The sequence below is a fragment of the Fusarium falciforme genome, chromosome 2 (genome assembly GCF_026873545.1).
Source record: "Fusarium falciforme chromosome 2, complete sequence".
NCBI lineage: Eukaryota > Fungi > Ascomycota > Sordariomycetes > Hypocreales > Nectriaceae > Fusarium > Fusarium falciforme.
This window is the reverse complement of record NC_070545.1, coordinates 4,242,389-4,262,241: the sequence shown is the minus strand read 5'-3', so window position 1 is coordinate 4,262,241 and position 19,853 is coordinate 4,242,389. Positions and strand designations below refer to the sequence as shown.

The following is a 19,853-nucleotide window of genomic DNA, read 5'->3' as shown; positions in this document are numbered from 1 at the left end:
GTGGAAAATTGACCAGATATGGTTTAGCCTCCGGGTGGGGTCCGGGTGGATCGCCGATCACCGGTGAAAAAAAGGAAGAATCGGGTTTAGCGCGAGATATGAGAGATCGTGGGGATATCCGGGGTCAGATCCATCAACCGACCCGGTCGCCGACGGCAGGGCAAATGATAACGAGAAACTAGTACTTAGACTCGCCTCCGGTATCTTTTCCTCCTGATCTAGGGCAACCGGAAATCCTTTGTGGAGAAAACCTGACAGAGTCGCTTCCCCCTTCCCGAAAAGGTTCCGACGACAAATCAGTCGGACTGCTGGCCGGCGGCCATTACCAAGCACATATTCGGTAATCTGGACCGGACCGTACATCTTACGTGACGAGAATTCGGCTAAAGAGAGGGGCGTGGAGCAATTTACCAGGGCAGGTTTGGCGTCTTGTCATCCTCCCCAGCTTAGCACCAGACTTAAAATCATCACTCATCTTCGCTATCTTGAACTTTTCTTTATCACCCTCCTCATTATCTCACCATCTCTAGTCCTTCCCGGTCTCTAATCCTTCATTCATCAAAAGTCTTTACCATCTTACAGTTGTTTGGATACTTGTCTTGACCATGGCTCAACCAGGAGGCCTCCTCCGGACAGTCCTCGAGGACACGCCGCATCCAAGAGTTGTTCTCTCATCCATCGTCGGGCTCATATTCCTGGTAATATGGCTCCGGCGCCTCAACATCTCGGCCATGCGCAAGATCCCGGGTCCGCCGCACCTCAAGCTAAGCACGGCCATGGTCAAATACCACGAGTTTGTTGGCACCAAGAGCCGCTGGATCCACGATCTCCATCTTCGATACGGACCTGTCGTCCAGATCGGGCGTAACGAAGTTTCTTTTGCCAGCTATACCTCATCGAAGCAGATCTACAGCAATGGCAACAAGGACTTCCGCAAGACGGAGCTGTACCATCTTTTCGAGCAGGACGGCCACATGTAAGGGAGGCCGAGGGCTGGCGTATTCTTCGCTGACATCTGATAGTAACCTGTTCACTGCGCTGGACCCTGAAAAGGTTGTATACCCCCGAGTCTTCAAACCGTGCCTTGATATGAGCATCGCTAACCCCCTGGTCTATACAGCATAGCGACATCCGCCGCCAGTTCGCCGATAGGTACTCGAACACGACCGTCCTCCGCTCCAAAGTCCTCGATTCCATTACCGAGCGTGCCTCCGCATTTGCTAGGGTCTGTTCCAGCACAGACTCTGCTGATGTTTATGTGAGTCTCTTTTCTGACTGCCTTGCTATTCTACGTCTGACAAGACTCAGCTCTACCTTCATGCCTACGCCTTGGACTGTGTCACAGCCATGCTGTTTCATCCCTACGGCACCGATTCACTGGTTGGTGACAAGGATAAAGAAATGGTTCGCCTCCTGTCTTATTCCAGCTCCCGTGAAAGTAGGTTACATCTTCGCCACTGTGTCCCCAGGGTTACTGACAATCTACCAGGTTTCTATCTCGACCATTACTCCCCGATTCTCGCCAAAGTCTGGCGCGCCATCGGTCCTCGGTCCAAGAACATCGAAAAGGGGGGCGCAATGATCCGAGAGTTTGTTCGTGAGTGCATGGCCAAGGATGGTCTTTCAGACTTTACTCTTGCAACCAGGCTTTTGAGTTTGGACAACATGGACATGAAACTGGCCGAAGCTGAGTGCCTAGACCACATCGGCGCCGGCATTGAAACCACTGGCGATACCCTTTGTTGGTTGATGTGGGAGCTATCGCAGCCAAAGCATTGGGACAAGGTGACCCGGCTTCACAACGAGCTGGTCAATGCCGACCCCAAAAAGGGCCTCGAAGTTCTCCCCTATCTCGGTGCCGTAGTCCAGGAGGCCCTGCGTCTGTGGGCCCCAGGAACTCTTCCATTGCCTCGGTACGTGCCCAAGGGGGGTAGACACATCGATGGCTACTTTCTACCAGCCGATATCATCGTTGGCTGCACCTCATACAGCATGCATCGACTCGACACAAGCATCTTCCCCGACGCAGATGAGTTTGTGCCCGAGAGATGGCTAGACTCTGCAGGAAACACTGACCGACAGCGGCTCTTCTTTGCCTTTGGCCTCGGTGCCCGTACGTGCATTGGAAAGCAGTGAGTCCAACCCATTCCCCATGTGAGCCTTGCTAAAAGCGTCCAGCCTTGCCATAGCCGAGATGAAGGCTTGTTTGAACGCAGTCTACTCTCAATATCGGACGCGGCCAGCGCATGATATGCGCTCCAGTATGGGACCCGAAGATGTGGTCTTGACTTCTCGGCCGATTGGCATGTGTTGCAAGTTGGAATTCGTGCCGTGGGATATTGCCCTCGAGCTTCCTCGCGAGGGATCCCCCTCCGAGCATGTTTGAGGCGAATCCAGTACTCGGCTGTTTGATACCCAGATACCACTGATCAGAATGTGGGGAGGTTTAGAAGGGAGGCTCTGGTATCCAGGGTATGACTTTGGTATGACTTGCGATGGTAGATAGAGCAGGATGAGAGATGGACCAGCCATAGCGGCACAGCCAGGTCACATAGGAGTGGTGCCTTGACACCTACCGTAGCTGCAGGGACTCAAAATACAATGACAGGGTCGAAAATATCCGTGACTACAAACCTCCACGTTAGCAAACCTGTTGAAACTCCAATTGTGAGCCTAACTTACTCTTACTTGTCCACTGAACCCAAGGAAGCCCTGGCTCCGTATCCCGAAGCTCCCAGATCTGCTCCAGCTGACCCACCAGCGTCTGCGCTCTGATGGCAGCATAACTCTGACAGCTGCTGAGCCTCTGCTTGATGAGCTCGCGTACACTGATGTCTACAGCTTCACACCCAGCGATGAACAGCGGGAAGACGAGGGCACGGCTTGAGAGAGAGCTGACATCGACACAGCAAGACTCGATCTGAATTTTGGCCACCTGGCGTCTAATAAGCGGTACTGTCGGCGGCAAGTCTCTGATTCGTGTGTAGAACATGATGGAAGCCGCCAAGTGCATTGCTTCGTTGACGTGGAGGAGAGCCTCTGGGTCGCCGGGATTGTCGCTGGTCATGTTCATGTCACGATTGTGGGCGGCCAGTAGAGCTTCTTCCAGGGCGCCAGCAGAGGCTTCCATCTCGGCAGACCACGTCTGGAGATTCCTCTTAGCTTGGGTCAGCTTTGCCATTCTCATCAGCGGGTTGATAAGCCGCCGAGAGAAGGCATATGTAGGATGCGTAATCCACCTCTCAAAACCTTGCCAGGGGCTACCGTCCTCTCCATACTCATCCAACGAGAGTGGGGATGAGACAGCAGGAGATGGCTCTAGTGGCCCGAACGAGCTATTCGTACAGATATCCGTCCACGCCAGCAGGGCTGTTAACGCATCTAACCGCTTATCGTGCCGATGGCGATGAGGATCGATGCTCCTGATACAGGTAACGGCACTCTTGGCCAGTGGAAGAAGATGGCTGCGTGAATACTCGTCGATGCGAAATAGTAACAGGGCAGCAGCCAAAGGTGGCAGCAGAGAGTCTGAAGTGGGCGGCGCGTCGAACCTGCTCGATATAAGCGCCTTCAACGCCTTGTTGTGATGACTCTCGTACGAGACGCTGGGTGCTTGTGTGGGATGGGCCCGAGTGTAGTAATAAGCCGAGAAAGCTAGGACGGCAGATGCTAGTGTTTCGTCGACAGCGGCCATGGACGGCAGGATAGCTGATAGAGGATCTTGCCAGTGGACTGACTTTCCCGTCGAGTTGTTGTTGTCCCAGCACCGAAAGAACTGGCTCGACGTATTGATGAAGTAGTGCCAGAGCAGCATGTGCTCCGGACCTGCCCGCAAGGCCGAGGGGAGAATTGAGAGAGAAGGTGAGGGATTGAATGTGCTTTCTAGTGAAGCCTCGGCCTCGAGATGTGTAGAGAAATGGCAAGCCGGTGATGTTGATGTTCCAACAAGAGGAAGCTCAATCTCTGGACTACTTCTGGCATCAGCCACAGGCTCCAAGCCAGTCGCCTCTGCCCGAATTGCTGCTGTTGCCGAGCGAATAAGCTGATCGATTGACGGTGGCGGAGTTTCCGTTTCCGCTGCCAATGGTGACTGTGCTGTCATGGAAGAAGAGGTGGTAGAGTAAGTGGATGCGTCAGGTACTGGGAGCTTCGGTTAACATTTGCTGCTCAATCAAGGAGTGTGGTTTTGGGGGACTCACATTCGTATCCAGACTTGACACAGTCTTTCCCAGTCATCAACTTCCATGGCTTAAAGTTCTGCCTCTCGCAAGGCACGCCTCGGCGGACACATCGCGTGCAACGAGGCTTCCGCTGATCACACTTGAGGCGTGTTACCACTCATCATCCAAGGATAGACCAAGTAAAACCAACCTTTCTCTTGGTGTGGACACACTGAGCGCAAGCACCGGGGTTTCGGGCAATCATGTTGGTGTATGCGTATGTGTGTCGCGACTGTCCGCTCCCCGACCTCAGGTCGAGATGAGATAAGGATCCATCACGTGAGACTAGTCAGAAGGTGCAGGGTAAGCCAAGAGAAACATTGCGCTTCACCCCTTTCTCCATCATGACACGTTCCTCCTTGATCGACGCGTGACTGACTCGTCACCACAATGCGCTCCGGCATTAAAATCATCACAAGCAGTGGAATGATTGCAATTACCGTAGCAATCCTGGCACATTGGGGCTCTGCTTATGCCCGGTAAGGCTGAACTTACCCCATATGACTCGGGCCGGCCTTAATCTGCCCGTGTCAGGCCACCACTTTTATTACCCGTGGTTTTACGGCCGAGAGGCTTGCACAGAAAAGCCGGTCCGTCTATCTCCGTCTCCCTTTGCATCGTAAAGTGATAAATCCGTAGCCTGTGATAATTGTTTAATACGACTATTAAATGCTTTTATTCCTCATCATGTGCCTTGACTCACGCCAATAAAGTCAGCAGTCAACCATTGCCATCACAGCTACTCGTTGAGGCTATCCGACTCCAGACATCACTTTCGTTTGAACTGGTTCGTTGATCCGGTAGGGCATAATGCCGAAACCATTGGAAAAGCTGCCGTTCGCAGATGTTGGCAACTTTCCTTTACCGGGAACTGCTTCGACTCTTTCTGGCTCTACCAGCCCCAATGACCCCGAGAAGCTCCCACGCACATCAACCGATCACGACCCTAATACGGGAAGTATCAATATGAACCAAAGACACTCGATCGTTCAGGAACTGGCTCGTCAGTATACTAAACAGTCAGCGATCTCCGTCGACGACTCATCCTCCATCTTTGCCAGCACCGATCCTAACTCTCCCCTGAACCCACGCGGGGACAAGTTCAACGCCCGAACCTGGGCCAAGACCATCGCCAAGACAGCCAACGACCGAGGCCAAGGTTTTCGTCGTGTTGGGCTGTGTTTCCAAAACGTCAACGTCTTTGGGTATGGCACGCCGACTGACTTTCAGAAGGATGTGGGTAACGTCTGGTTGGCGTTGCCAGCCATGACGCGTCGCCTGTTTTCCAAGACAGCTGGTCAAACTCGCATTGACATCCTACGCCAGTTCGATGGTCTCATACGGCCAGGTGAGATGTGTGTTGTCCTGGGACCGCCTGGTTCAGGTTGTTCGACGTTTCTCAAGACCATCTCGGGCGAGACCAACGGCATTTACATCAACAAGGAGAATGCATACTTCAACTACCAGGGCATACCGGCTGACGAGATGCATACTGCGCACCGAGGTGATGCGATTTATACGGCAGAGGTCGATGTTCACTTTCCACAGATGACGGTTGGCGAGACTTTGACGTTTGCTTCTCGTGCTCGCTGTCCAAGGGATCTATCCGAGGGCGTGACTCGCAACCAGTAAGAGATCTTCCTCATATTTCACCACCTGCAACCGTGATCTAACATGAGACTTGCCAGATACTGCGAACACTACAGAGATGTCGTTATGGCTATGTACGGCATCAGCCACACCGTCAACACCAAGGTCGGGAACGATTTCGAAAGAGGCGTATCTGGAGGCGAACGCAAACGTGTGACCATCGCCGAGGCGACTCTTTCGAACGCGCCTTTCCAATGCTGGGACAAGTAAGTCAGGACCTGACTATACACCAAATCTCATTATGCTAACTATCTCTCCACAGTTCAACCCGTGGTCTCGACTCTGGCAACGCTATTGAGTTCTGCAAGACCCTCCGCCTCCAGTCCGAGCTCTTTGGCCAAACCTGCGCCGTCTCGATTTACCAAGCTCCACAAAGCGCCTACGAGCTTTTCGACAAAGCTAATATTCTCTACGAAGGCCGGCAGATCTACTTTGGCCCAGCATCCAAGGCCAAAGAGTATTTCATCAACCTCGGATTCGAGTGCCCAGCCCGTCAGACCACCCCCGACTTCCTTACATCCATGACGTCGCCGACGGAACGTGTTCCCCGCGCTGGATGCAATCCTCCACGAACACCCGACGAGTTTGCAGCAGCCTGGAAGGCTAGCATCGAATACAAAGCCCTGCAAGCCGAGATCGAAGAATACAAAACGCAGCACCCTCTCAACGGACCTGACGCTGAGACTTACAGACAACTCAAAAAGTCTGCTCAATCCAAGGGTCAGCGTCTCAACTCGCCCTACATCCTGACTTATTCCCAACAAGTCCAACTCTGTCTCTGGCGCGGATTCAAGCGCCTGATTGCAGATCCATGGATGGCTGTCGGAATGCTCATTGCAAACCTGGTCCTCGGCCTGATTGTCTCTTCCTTGTTTTACAACATGCGGATGGACACCGGCTCATTTTTCACCCGCGGTTGCGTCCTCTTCGTTTCTATTCTCTTCAACGCCTTTGCATCAGCCCTTGAGATCATGACGCTATATGACCAACGACCTATTGTTGAAAAGCATTCCCGTTATGCATTCTATCATCCGTCTGCCGAGGCATATGCTTCCGTCCTCGTCGATCTCCCGTACAAGGTCCTCAACGCCATTGTCTTCAACCTGGTCTTTTACTTCATGACCAACCTCCGTCGAGAGCCCGGGCCTTTCTTCTTCTACCTGTTTGTGGTGTTTCTCATCGTCATGGCCATGTCTGGCGTTTTCAGATCAATGTGAGTATGGTTAAAGGCATGAAACCCAAGCAAGTACTAACGGAGTAACAGTGCCTCCATGTCGCGCACCGTATACGAAGCCGAGATTCCTTCTGCAGTTCTGTTGATTGCCTTGATCGTCTTTACCGGCTTCGTTATCCCTGTCGACTACATGCTGGACTGGTGCCGATGGATCAACTACCTGAATCCCGTGGCCTACGGCTTTGAGTCACTCATGGTCAACGAATTCCACAACCGAGATTTCAAGTGTTCGACTTACATCCCCGACTACGCCGATGCCCACTCAAACTCCGTGGCATGTAACGCCATTGGTGCCATCCCAGGCCAGGCATATGTCAACGGAGACGCCTACATCAACTCAGCATACAGCTACTACCATGCTCACAAATGGAGAAACGTCGGTGTTGTAATTGCGATGATCATTTTCAATCACGCTGTCTACTTTATCGCTACCGAGTATATCACAGCCAAGAAGTCCAAGGGCGAAGTCCTCGTTTTCCGCAAAGGCTTTGTCCCGCCAACTTCCGTCAAGGCTGACAACGACATCGAAAAGTCTACTTCCGATTTCCCAACTGTTGTGAGAAAGCCCGACAACACCGCCCTGAACAGCAAGGGAGCATTCCAAGGTTCAGTCAGCGTCTTCCATTGGAACAACGTCTGCTACGACATCAAAGTCAAGAAGCAGTCTCGACGCATTTTGGATCACGTGGATGGTTGGGTGAAACCCGGCACACTCACGGCCTTGATGGGAGTTTCAGGCGCGGGAAAGACGTCGCTAATGGATTGCTTGGCTGACCGAGTTGGCACGGGTGTCATCACTGGTGAGATGTTGGTGGACGGAAAGATGCGCGATCACAGCTTTCAGCGCAAGACAGGCTACGTTCAGCAACAAGATCTGCATCTTGAGACGAGCACTGTGCGAGAGGTACGTTGGCACCATGGCTGAGATTCCGAACTCATTTCTAACCTGAGTAAACAGGCCTTGGAATTCTCTGCTCTTCTCCGTCAACCAGCCAGCACGCCAAAGAAAGAGAAGCTAGCCTACGTGGACGAAGTGATCCGTCTGCTGGACATGGAAGAATACGCCGATGCAGTCGTCGGTGTTCTAGGCGAAGGCCTGAACGTCGAGCAACGCAAGCGTTTAACCATTGGCGTTGAACTCGCTGCGAAGCCACCTCTCCTTCTTTTCGTCGACGAGCCAACGTCAGGTCTTGACTCACAGACCAGCTGGGCTGTCTTGGATCTGCTTGAGAAGCTATCCAAAGCTGGGCAGAGCATCCTCTGCACGATTCATCAACCTTCTGCTATCCTGTTTCAGCGGTTTGACCGCCTCCTCTTTCTTTCCAAGAACGGCCGCACTGTTTACTTCGGTGAGTACCCTTCTTTATTCTGTCATTTCTCTACCCAGCCATGTTTGCGATGGAAGACTAACCGCGCTCTAGGCGACATCGGTGACCACTCCAAGACTCTCACCGATTACTTTGAGCGAAACGGCGCCCCAGCTTGTCACCCTGGAGAAAACCCAGCCGAATGGATGCTTGAAGTTACTGGAGACGCCCCAGGAAGTCAGTCCGACACTGACTGGCATCAACTCTGGCGTTCCAGCCCAGAGTATCAAGCCGTCCAGGCCGAATTGGCTCGCCTACGGTCTCTTGGCACTGAACGATCATCCACTGGCGATGTCCACGACGCTGCTTCCTATCTCGAATTCGCCGCACCTCTGTCGGACCAATTCCTCATCGTCATTCGTCGCGTCTTCCAACAATACTGGCGTACACCGACTTACATCTACTCCAAATTCGTCCTCTGCATTTCCGTCAGCCTATTCATCGGCCTCGTGTTCCTCAACGCTCCTCTCACGATCCAAGGTCTGCAGAACCAGATGTTTGCTCTTTTCGAATTTTGCAGTATCCTAGGACAACTGGTACAGCAGCAACTCCCACATTTCGTTACGCAGCGGAACCTCTATGAAGTGCGTGAACGTCCTTCAAAGACGTATTCTTGGAAGATCTTCATGTTCAGCCAGATCATTGTCGAAATCCCCTGGAATATCCTTGCTTCTGTTTTCATGTGGGCGTTTATTTACTTTCCTGTTGGAATGTATAAAAACGCCGACGCAGCCGGCCAAAGCGCAGAGAGAGGCGCTCTGTCCTGGCTTCTTTTCCTCCAATTTCTTATGTTTACATGTACCTTTGCCAACATGTGCATTTCCTTTACTGATTCAGCTGAAGGCGGAGGCAGTGCCGCTAACCTCCTCTTCATGCTGGTCTTTTTCTTCTGTGGCGTCCTGGCCTCACCTACCTCGATGCCTGGTTTCTGGATTTTCCTCTACAGAGTTTCGCCGCTCAACTATTGGATCTCGGCTGTCTTATCCACCGGAATCGCTAATGTGGATGTTACCTGTGCGGCCAATGAGTACACCACCATCATTCCGCCAGCGAACCAGACTTGTGGCGACTACATGGCCAAGTACATGTCAACCATGGGAGGTTACTTGCTGGATCCTGATGCCACGAGCGATTGCAAATACTGCAAGATGAAGGAGACGAACACCTACTTGGCCGCCATTAGCTCTCACTACGACGACAGATGGCGCAATTTCGGTATTGGCTGGACTTACATTGTTTTCAACGTCATTGCCGCCTTGGTTTTGTACTATTTGGTTCGAATGCCCAAGAGGAATAAGAAGCTCTAGCCCGGTCTCGGATCGATGGGGTGGGAGAAAGGAGATGAATCCTCAACACTTACTTTCACTCATGTAACTTTAGATAATGGGATTGGACTCTCACATGAGATGTCCTGGGGAAAGGAAACTTGCTTGTAGTAGATATTTCGGAACTGATAAGGTGATAACGGGGAGGTGGCGGACGTAGAGAGGTGTAGATGCTGTGTAAGCAGCTTGACTGGGAAGGTATAAAATCGCAACTCAGATAATACAGTAGGGCAGTAGAGATCATCTAGCTTTGTCATATATATAGAAAGATGATTTTAACTGTATTACTCTTCCTAATTTGTATGTTATCCTTTTCGAGTGCCAACTAGGGTAATGAACCAAATAGTAATATTACTTGTCTTGACAATTCCGGATTAATTAGGTTACGGTGTTTTACGTAATTGGGCTTTGATTCCGTCATGTACTAATAACTGTGTCTTTTGCGGTTGTAGCTGATGGCTTCTTGTCATCATTGCAGACAATAATAATAACAACTCCGGATTTCCCACGGTTTCACCACACGCCTCTTACAGGTAGATGAGCGAATAATAGGCCATGCTCTGTAATCTTGACTGAGGGGCTTAATGTAATGGTTAATCTAGCCAAAAATAATAAGACTGGAGGAATCAAAATCACGACGTACTCCCCCTCTATATCCACTGTCAACACAACTCGCTCAGCAGGCAGAAATCAGCCTTGATTCAACCTTGTCAGATATAAGATGAAAATGACGTGGATTCTATGGATGCCTGACGCGTGGCGTGGCGTATTTCAGGCCTTGATTTCGTTGAGATCCTTCTGCTCTACGTCGAGTACTACAAACGCTACTAAGGAAAGGGTCTCTGGGGGATCAGGAAGTCCAAGGCTGTCAGCCTCGATGGCTTTGTCAACATTGTCGCGAGCTGGGTAAGTCAAGCCTATATTGAGGCCAGTTGCTTCTGGGTATCGGATAATGGACGATATCATGGGCATAGCGACTTAGGTTGAACAGTAAAGTCGGCGCGAGAGGGAGAGACAATATGATGGGAGTGGGTGAGCAAGGTGATCAGAGAAGGAAGTGAGGCTGCGAAGTTAGGCATGAAGGCAACTGCATCACTCATTCGAGGGTATGAAGGCCATCATTGGGCTTCTAAGCGCGTGACGTAATTTCTGCATACACTCAGATGAGCTGCATATCCATAAGGTCAGGCCCATACCTGGCAGTTATAAAGGCACTTAACGAGGGGTTTATGGACGAGTTGAAGGGTACTTGGGTACAGTAATTTGATTGTAATTTAGTTGAGCTTATGAAAGTGTCATGACGCTCGCAGAAACAAGGCGCATGCCACTTCATGCTGACCTAGGAGTCGAAAGAAGGCAAGAAGCCGATAACCAAACTACTTCAAAACATCTTTCGTCCAGGCATGCCTTGTTTCTCGGTTCTCCCAAATTGGTGAGGACGGGGTTATCTGTTTCAAGCGCTCCAACGCGGCACGAATCTCGTCCTTATCCACATCCTTTCCCTCGTAATACTCGTGCATTGCGTCTACCAGGTAAAGGTCATCGGCTATTTCCGGCCAGTCTATCGATGACCGATATGACGTCGGGGGTTTGGTCGGGCTAATGAAACGCTCGTATTTGTCGCGAAAGATGTGGTGATGCGCCGTTGCATCCCAAGCATCCCAACGCCAACGGTTCTCTGAGGTGGCTCTGATGGGGAGAGGGTTCTCTATCGCAGCAGATTCATTCTTTCCGCCGAGTAGAAACACCATCAGTTTACCAAACTGCTCTGTTGTGGGGGGGAATAGAGTATAAGGACCCCCTCGACGTCCCGCATGAAGGTACACTTCCCTACACTATCGTGGTGTCAGCATATATGTTCAAGGAACCACCGAGACCAGAGTACCTCAGTTTCTGACTCTCCTCTATCGAATAGTACGACCCCTCCAAATATCTTTGCCTCAGCCCAGTAGGCTACGACATCAGCGACCCCGTTCGGGTACTGTTCAACGGCTGTGTAAAATGTGTGGCAGAAGGCAGTTGGATGTCGAAAAGAGTCCCATCGACTCATATCCCGCGGCTGGTTTATCCATTTTTCGTATTCACAGTGTTTGTGGTTTACTCCGTCAAGCTGATATACGTGAACAGCAATCTGATGGCATGAGGCCGCGAGGAGCTCCAGGAGGCGAAGATGAAAGGGCATCGATCCAAAGGCCGCCTCTGCAAAAGCGTTAAGTAACTTATACTGGCGTTAGTATCCAGACAGGCTATGAGTCGTGGGATAAACTTGCAGGCAATTTAAAGCGCAATTTCGTAACCGCAAAATTTGAACGAAGCTCTCGAGCTCTCTCAATAATGCCCGGGCAGAGTTCATCATGTTGATATGCCGGATGTCCATCCTGTGGCCAGTGAAATTCTATATATGAGCGTCTAATAGGGAGTCCATCAATAATTTCAGCAAACGTGTGTTCTGCTGGGCCCGTCTTTAACACCCGCATCAGAGCTTGCTCGAAACCTTGACGATGACCTGCTTCCAGAAACTCAACACCGAATGACTCAACTGATTCGCCAAAAGCCATTTCAACGGCTGCCAGAGAGGTCCAAAGAGAGAGAGAGAGAGAGAAAACTGTCGTACAAAACACCGAAATCAGCCAACTGAGCTGAGGAAATGATGTTGAAATATCGTAATGCGGCTTCCAAACAGCGAACCAATAAAAAGGAAAGAAGAATGAGAGCTGAGCTGAGAGATGACGCAGATCAGCCCACTAAAGTTCGGATCTGCGGGAAGATGAGGAGAAAAGGGGGCTCTGTCAAAACCTCCACATCTGCCCGCCCTTTTAAGGACTTACAGACACAGAAGAGGCCCAAGAATCAGGCACTGCTGTGCAAGGTGCCTTTCGGAGTTACAAACAGCTAGATAGCAGTTCAAAGAGAGTTATCTCGTCGCTTTAGATGTCCTGTTCAGTTCTTCGCGAAACCGGACGTTGCAACTGTTTTATAAACATTGACTGGTCACTGTGGGCCAAGCAATTCGCCAATCAGGCCTAAAAGGTGAAATTTTCTGTCTGAAATCAGGTTTCACCGGCACAGCCCGAGACTGCCGTGACGCCTGGTTCACAGGAAGACGTGTTTTGATTGGTTGAAACATCAGCTACTCTATTCCTGGTGATACCTTCATTTCACTTTGCTGACCTCGATGATGTGTACAACCAGATGACATTGGGAACAGTTGGCCAGTTTCTGACTCACGGTTCTTGCTAGAAGCTTCTACGGCAGCGAGTATTACAATGACAGGTCCACGTGTTCTAAAAATCAATTTCTCTAACGAAAACCACTGGGCAGACAATTGAGGCCCCCGAGGCCTGTTGATTACATGGCGGCCCAAATCAGCCATAGATAAAACGCCTACGTGTACATGACCTACTACCGTTAACCGAATAGGACTATCAGAATATACGCAATAAAAAGAGGTGCCTTTCTATTACGGGGTGCCAAGATGCTGTACAGGCCGTTTACATTCGCTTGTCCTGGTCACATCATCCGCTACAGTGCAGTACCTTGTATTTTGAAACACGCCTGATGTTAGGGAAGGCCTCGATACCCTATGATTACTAGACGACGATATTAATTCGTCGCACAATCCTGTGGAATTATGTCTCTGCCATACCCAAGTCGCCAGGTTTTAACCTGTGTGCATGGTATTTTTAGCAAAGTGAAGCTGTGCTCGTGGTTGGTTCTGAATATCTCTACTCCATACCTCAGAATTCAACGGGAATTCGGATTATTGAGGCCAGCGTTGGGCTCGAGGGAATTCTATACCTACTTAATATTCTAGAATTCCTTTATTCCCAAACCAAACGTCTCCCTCCTGTGAACTCTCGTGGCAGGACCCCTTTCGCATTTTCTACAATGAAAAACCTTATGCCACGGGATTTCACAGTATATGGGATTCAACGTTTCGGCATCACTCTTGCAGGCCCACAATGCGAGCCCCTGCAGGAGAATACGGAGGAGTATACCGCGGTAAGCTTGGCAAACCGAATACACCCGACATATCCCAACACTTGCTAACCCTCAATAGCTGGCGTTTGCTATCCATGCCGGTATCTCCATTCTTGAAAAGGCTGCCGGCCGTCAAACCATGGCGAGCCTTGGAACAGCACTTGTCCAAGCATGGCTCCTCGGAGGTAACGGCTTTCGATTCCATGGGGACCAGGATCAAATGGCTGAGTATGTGGACGAGTTCCTCCGCGCCATTCGGGGCAACTTCCCTCGTGTCATCTTGGACAGCTTGGGTGGCCCTGACGTGATTGCTGAAGCGAGGCGCATCCCATGCCAGAATCACAGCTTCTCCCAATATAACCCCAAGAGAGCTGGTGGGATCTATTACAATCGGTCTGTATGTAGTTCACAGTCCAGTTGCGAGTGTATTTACAGTGATGGCCCCCCCATACTGATTCATCCCCTAGCGAGTCTCCCAGATGGCGTCGGCTGGTCGGGAGGCCAACGAGACAAGCCCTCACGGCAGAAAAATGGCCGCTCGCTTTAGGACATTTCTATTTATGTTTGCTATAGCCACTGCTCATGAGCTTACCCACCTCTTTGTGGGATACCTCGCTCAAGGACAGGACACTACACAGTCATACACACCGCCAACCGTATCGTATTTGAACTATGCCGGACCCAGCTGGGGTGAGTCTGGACGCTGGCTGGAGAGCCATTTATTCGGCGGTTCAGTTGAATTCTATAGAGACAAATCGGATGACGATGGTCAGGTATGTTGAGCCTTTAATATTCTATTGCGAATCCCTTAAGCTGATTGGGAAAAGGCCGGTATTCCATACGTTCTCGATTCAGACGCCCTTGCGCGAAAGATTCAACCAACTTGCGTACTCCAGCTCGTGACGAGCATCGGAGGTGACCGGGCCACTTCAAATAATAAGTCTGCTTGAACTAACGCATCTGAAAGAGTTCCATACCTTCCCCTTCACTACGACTGGCAAGGCCCTCACGGCCGAAGAGAGGAGGGAGAGAGGTTTACTTAGCATGGGCTCGGAATACGTTAATGGACCACAGGCAGGTGCTACGTTTATGCGCTCGAGGTGGGAAGGACCGGCACCGTTGTATGACATCTCAGCCAGCGAGCTTTGTCGCGTTCCTCTCGAGCCGAGACGGGTCTTGATGAAGATCCGGGTAGTCTAAAACACATAGACTACAAACTACATACGATTACGCTTCCTGAACAGAGTTTGTTCTTAGAGCAGTATCCGCGCAGTGCGAACGTGAAAAATCCAGTCCTAGTTGGTACTCGTCCATGTGATAGCACTACCTGGGCCTCTTGGATAAAGTCAGACGGATTACCATGGTCACGCACCTTGCAAGAGAGGCCGTGAAAAGAGTCGCTAGACTAGGCATTTGGACGGGCCTACATGGCGGCAGCGCTCATCGGAGGCCCCATTTCACTTTCTGTTGGTCGATGCCCAGGCCGGTGCCCAAGGACCATCAGGCTGCAAGGTTGTTTGGCAGCCGCGAAGCCTCGCTACCCCAACCTACTGTATTTTGCGGCATTTTGTTTCCGCTCCGACAGCTATTTGTACGTGTATGTTTTGTTATTGTGGTTGATGGCCTCTTTCTTAGACGTCGTCGATGATAGGAAGCAGCCTCGCAGTTGTGTAACACGAGGTACAGCACATCGAAACGATGGGCAAATGAAAAGAGTGAGGCGCCAGATCCGGCGCGAGAAGTGCAGCGACGCGAGTATGGACGTCATTCTAGTCGTTTACGGGCGAGTTATCAAGCTGGCACGCGTAAAATCTATTGCTGGCCGATGGCCTCAAAGAGGATCAACATTGAGCGCAGCAAACGGTAGCCCCTTAGTAGAGAAAGTAGAGAAAGGGCAAGATCCATGTTCAAAGTGCCGTGCGAGATTTCTGCGCGAGCGTTTACCACGTGTTGGCATAATTCTTTGCTTAGATATCAGTTATATCCAAGTTTTATGCGATCAAACCCGGGGCGTTATGGCAACGGCGAGAAAGGAGTCGAGTGTCAAGTGACGTAAACAATAGACTCTGGCACATTTCATGGATCTATAGTGTTCAGAACTTCATGTACACCAATTAAAGCATCTTATCCTTGTATCCAAAAGTCTCAATCCTGGAAAGCTATGGGAGGCCTGACGCCTCACAGCCTGATTCTCTGGGCAAGCAGCCTCGTGACCACATGGTACATCCGATGTGAGCCCAGCTTAGGTTTCCCATAGCTTTTATTGTTGCCTAAATGCCTCCGTCTCAAGTGCGAGAGTTAGAGAATGGCTAGACTTGAACAAATTGCCACAGAGTCGTTCCATGCTTGGTCCTCAACACTCTTTCCCCATCCTCCTCAGCGGTAGCCATCATCATCGCACTAGACCAGTACGGCATCAACAGTTGATAGCCACCATCGGGATGATGCCGCGGCACCATCAGCTCCCAGTCATTCAGAACTCTAGCAGATGCAAGCATGCCGTTGCCGCCATCGTGGCCCATGTACACCCTGGCCTTTGTGTTGAAAAATCCAATGTAGTTGTGGCTATCGACGCATAGCCAGTGGTTGTTGGCGTTGGGGTCTTTCTCAATATCTTGGAGATAGAGGCCGGTGCTCGTGAGGGTAATGGCACGGTCGGTGTCCTTTTCGATGATCATGTACGTGTTGCCAGGCCAGGGAACCTGGTAGCTGCGGCTGTAGCGGGGGTCATCGGCCGTGATGGTGGTTGATGGGGGTGTCAAGATGGAGGCAGCACTTGTTGAAACCTCCGTCTTGGCATCGTCTTGATCGCTTCTGGGACCCATGATGAGCGAGCCTTGAGGTTTGTGGTGATTTGTACATTCGGAACCTCGCCCTCTTGTTTCATACCTGGCGGCCGAGCGACGGGGCGAGAGATGGGCAAATTAAATGGTACGATTAACCGCTGAACCCCGCACAACAATGACTTCGACGTGGAGACAGTATGTGAGAGTGGCCCGCCTCCCTGACACGGTGTTGATGACGCGATGCTCAGATTCGGCGATTGAGATTCCGTCTACTAGGTATACCTATCCAAGTCCCTTGACCATGGCGTGTCTATAATACGGTGTCGTACGGCATCGGGTTTTGATGCAGTCATGGATTGATAACTGCATTCGTCGTTATTGCAGCAGAGGCCCTCTCTTGGAGACGCCTTCAGAATCCACAACAACAGCGATGCTTCATCCCAGAATCACCATCTCCCAGTTAGGCTCCAAACGAACCCAATCCATCTCCTCAACAACAGCCACCCCAACCCGACTCCAAATGCCCGAACCAGGCACGCTTTGCTCGACAACCAAGACATTCAGCTTCCCTGTCTCCCTAGCGTTGGCAATCTCATAGGATCGAGATATAAAGATCAAATCCACAGTCTGTGTTTCCTCAGCTGGTTTCAAACTTGATCCATCTTCCTCGTAGCGGGAAACATCTTGAAAGCTCTGACTGAAAGACGCCTTCAGCTCGAGTACCTGGTCCTGGACGTGTAACAGGAGCTTATCTTCCCCAACTTTGGCCTTGGCCACAGCATGGCTAGTCCAGAAAACAAGACGGCCAGTGTCATACGCGGGTGTGACATGTCTGTCTTCCTCGGAGATGCCAATGCTCTCCATCTTTGAGACAATCGAGTCGTCAGTAGCAATCGGACCCTTCACCACACTCTCTCCCTTCCACTTAAGACAAGAATCGCCAGCTTGCCCAAGCCCCTTAACAAGCCGAACTTCACCATCACTTAGCAGCCGGTAAAAGAGCAGCTCCGCACCCGTCTCTCCCATGTTTGTCTTTCCCCAGAGGTGATGGTTGTGCAGAATTGGGCTGATGAGTCCCGTCCAGCCGAGCCATGACCAGCTGGGGTACTTCACCTCTCGAACCTGGCCATCGCCACACACAACTCGATGCATCTCCTCTCGACGCGACGTCCCAGCCTTCCATGTAAGGGCTTGATCAAACAGCCCCGTTGGGATACCCCAGTGTATCATTTCGTTATTCAAGTGCTCATAGCGACGTACAACACCCAAAAAGGCAGGCAGCGCGTCAGCAGAGAAAGTGAACTCGCGGAGGCTAAACTGCAAAATGTACGTGGCCAGCGCCTCTCTGGAGAATTTGGGATCTCCATCATCCCACTCGTCGTTGCATCCAAAAGCCAAGGATAAAACTCGTGCTCGAGGCTTTGGAAGTTCAAGTATCACCTCCTCATCCCACATGGCATTTTCGCAGACCCAAAAGACCTGGGACGGGGTAAACACCACGATGCGTCTAGACAAGATGCGTTCTTGAAATGTCCACCCACGGGTGTTCCAAGTGGATCTCTCGAGGGGAGCATTGACGAACAGGCCGGCGGTGGGTGCAAGATGGAATCCTTCTAGAGATAGACGGACTGAGCGTTTAAAGATGTCGCGTCCTCGCCCTGGAAGACCAGACAGTCCGGATTGTGAATCGTCTCCGCAAGCAGCAATGATTGTGAGAAGAGCCCGGGAGTATACCAGATCCATCCGCGACGTCTGATGGCTCAGGTCCTTAATATCATCCTGGATGATGCACAGAGCGTCAACCCAGAGATATCGCTCTCCCATCTTGGACGTGAACTCTATGGCGTCCTCCACTGTTTTAGGAAGAGACACCTCATCAAGACCGTTGACACGAGTAAGCCGAGAAAAGTTCTCGTTCGTCAACCGCCTTTGGATCTGTTGTTGATGCGCCTGGCTGCCCGCTCCCCAAACGTAACTGAGAGCAATGTACCGGCTTTGAGCAGGCAGGTTCACAACCCGACGTTCCTTAACATCGATAGCTCTGAATGGCTCAAGCCAAGTGTCATCGCTTCCAGCAAGCCAGGCCGGGTTGCAACACTTATCTCCATGCTCTTTCTCGCACTTGTCGAGCCAGCCCTTGACGAGAGAAATGTCTAAGAGCTCGCCAACTTGCCGGCCAGACCCCTGAGGTGAAATGAGTCGGCCTTTCAAATCAAACTCGCCAGGACCATCACTGGAGTCTCCCTTTGACCAGATGGCGTGCAACCGAACCCAGTCGGTCGCCATGAAGGAAAGAACAGCATAAGGGTTCGGCTCCAACGTGAGCAGCAACCGGTGAACAAACAAGCGATCTTTCCTTTCAGCAAGTCTCACATTCGCGACATCATCTCGAATCTCGCAGAAAAACTGAGGCTCAATAGAGCACTTGATGTCCTTGCCACCCCAAGTGACACGCATGCCATATTCTTCAACCTCCGGGTCCGCCTCTTCCTCACCATTCTCAGGGAGGGACTTCTGTCTATAAAAGACATCTGCAAAGTGCTCTCTGGGTGTTCTCTTGTGTCGCTCTCTCAGTGAATCGACTATGAGACTGCATACCGGGCACTGTTCTGATCGAGAAATGATATCTTTGAGAGTCCCTAGGGGTGTGTTCGGTGAGGGATTATCTCGACCGGGTCTCGACGTAGGTGCGTAGATTAGCTTTTGAAAATCAACAGCGGCACAAGTGCTGCATAGCTCGTTGCTTGACTGCGTCATCGCAGAATCAAAGTCATATCTGTCCAGGAATGTCTCTTGTAAAGGCAGCAATACGACGAGAAATACGATAATCCCGCACGCGTCACGTGTGCTAGGCACTCACTGATAATGCTCTAGGTTGAGCCTAGCCAATCATGGTGGTGTAAGCTGACTGCTGCCTACAGCTTGCATGTCCGCAAACGTGACAACCTGAAATCGAGTCGATTCAGAAGTCATAAACTTGAGAAGTCGATTGCTCGCCATGAACGTGGTAAGGGCTTATAAGATCAGGATAAAATAGGGTTCCGCAATAGAGTTCATGACCTATCCCCGAGGCTATGAGCACAAAAAGAGACAGCGACAACGATGGAATTTCTCTGTCGAATCATGGGCAGACAGGGACTCGAACCCTGGACCACTTCTGTAATTGTTATATCAAGACAATTGAAGTATTATTCCACTAAACCACCCGCCCTCATCGCGAGCTTTTGATGTCTCCTTATAAGCGTTGCGAACCAGAGCCCGTGCTGTTGGTTGGTGGCACACCCTAGAGC

General features: G+C 51.0%; 5 protein-coding genes across 5 annotated transcripts; 3 read left to right on the top strand and 2 right to left on the bottom strand.

Annotated features, from left to right (window-relative positions):
• Positions 1-605: 605 nt before the first annotated feature.
• On the top strand, positions 606-2,386 carry NCS54_00323000 (Hypothetical protein; the record flags this gene model as incomplete). Its single annotated transcript, XM_053148811.1, has 5 exons — positions 606-976; positions 1,023-1,053; positions 1,121-1,258; positions 1,309-2,132; positions 2,179-2,386. The coding sequence occupies 5 exons, from the start codon at positions 606-608 to the stop codon at positions 2,384-2,386; spliced, it is 1,572 nt and encodes a 523-aa protein (XP_053004786.1).
• A 2,644-nt stretch (positions 2,387-5,030) lies between these two features.
• On the top strand, positions 5,031-9,778 carry NCS54_00322900 (ZEB2-regulated ABC transporter 1; the record flags this gene model as incomplete). Its single annotated transcript, XM_053148810.1, has 6 exons — positions 5,031-5,848; positions 5,909-6,076; positions 6,133-7,083; positions 7,135-8,008; positions 8,063-8,453; positions 8,526-9,778. The coding sequence occupies 6 exons, from the start codon at positions 5,031-5,033 to the stop codon at positions 9,776-9,778; spliced, it is 4,455 nt and encodes a 1,484-aa protein (XP_053004785.1).
• Positions 9,779-11,172: 1,394 nt separating this feature from the next.
• NCS54_00322800 (Hypothetical protein) lies at positions 11,173-12,426 on the bottom strand (the record flags this gene model as incomplete). Its single annotated transcript, XM_053148809.1, has 3 exons — positions 12,067-12,426; positions 11,682-12,014; positions 11,173-11,631 (listed from the first exon to the last, which is right to left on the bottom strand). The coding sequence occupies exons 1-3, from the start codon at positions 12,352-12,354 to the stop codon at positions 11,173-11,175; spliced, it is 1,080 nt and encodes a 359-aa protein (XP_053004784.1). The 5' UTR covers positions 12,355-12,426.
• A 1,258-nt stretch (positions 12,427-13,684) lies between these two features.
• On the top strand, positions 13,685-14,977 carry NCS54_00322700 (Hypothetical protein; the record flags this gene model as incomplete). The annotated part of the gene is made up of 5 exons (XM_053148808.1): positions 13,685-13,798; positions 13,857-14,174; positions 14,245-14,550; positions 14,605-14,692; positions 14,745-14,977. 5 exons carry the CDS (start codon positions 13,685-13,687, stop codon positions 14,975-14,977), a joined length of 1,059 nt encoding a protein of 352 aa, XP_053004783.1.
• Positions 14,978-16,086: 1,109 nt separating this feature from the next.
• Positions 16,087-19,536, bottom strand: NCS54_00322600 (HET domain-containing protein; the record flags this gene model as incomplete). Its single annotated transcript, XM_053148807.1, has 5 exons — positions 16,087-16,613; positions 16,667-16,721; positions 17,041-19,108; positions 19,162-19,202; positions 19,483-19,536. 5 exons carry the CDS (start codon positions 19,534-19,536, stop codon positions 16,087-16,089), a joined length of 2,745 nt encoding a protein of 914 aa, XP_053004782.1.
• Between the last annotated feature and the right edge of the window lie 317 nt (positions 19,537-19,853).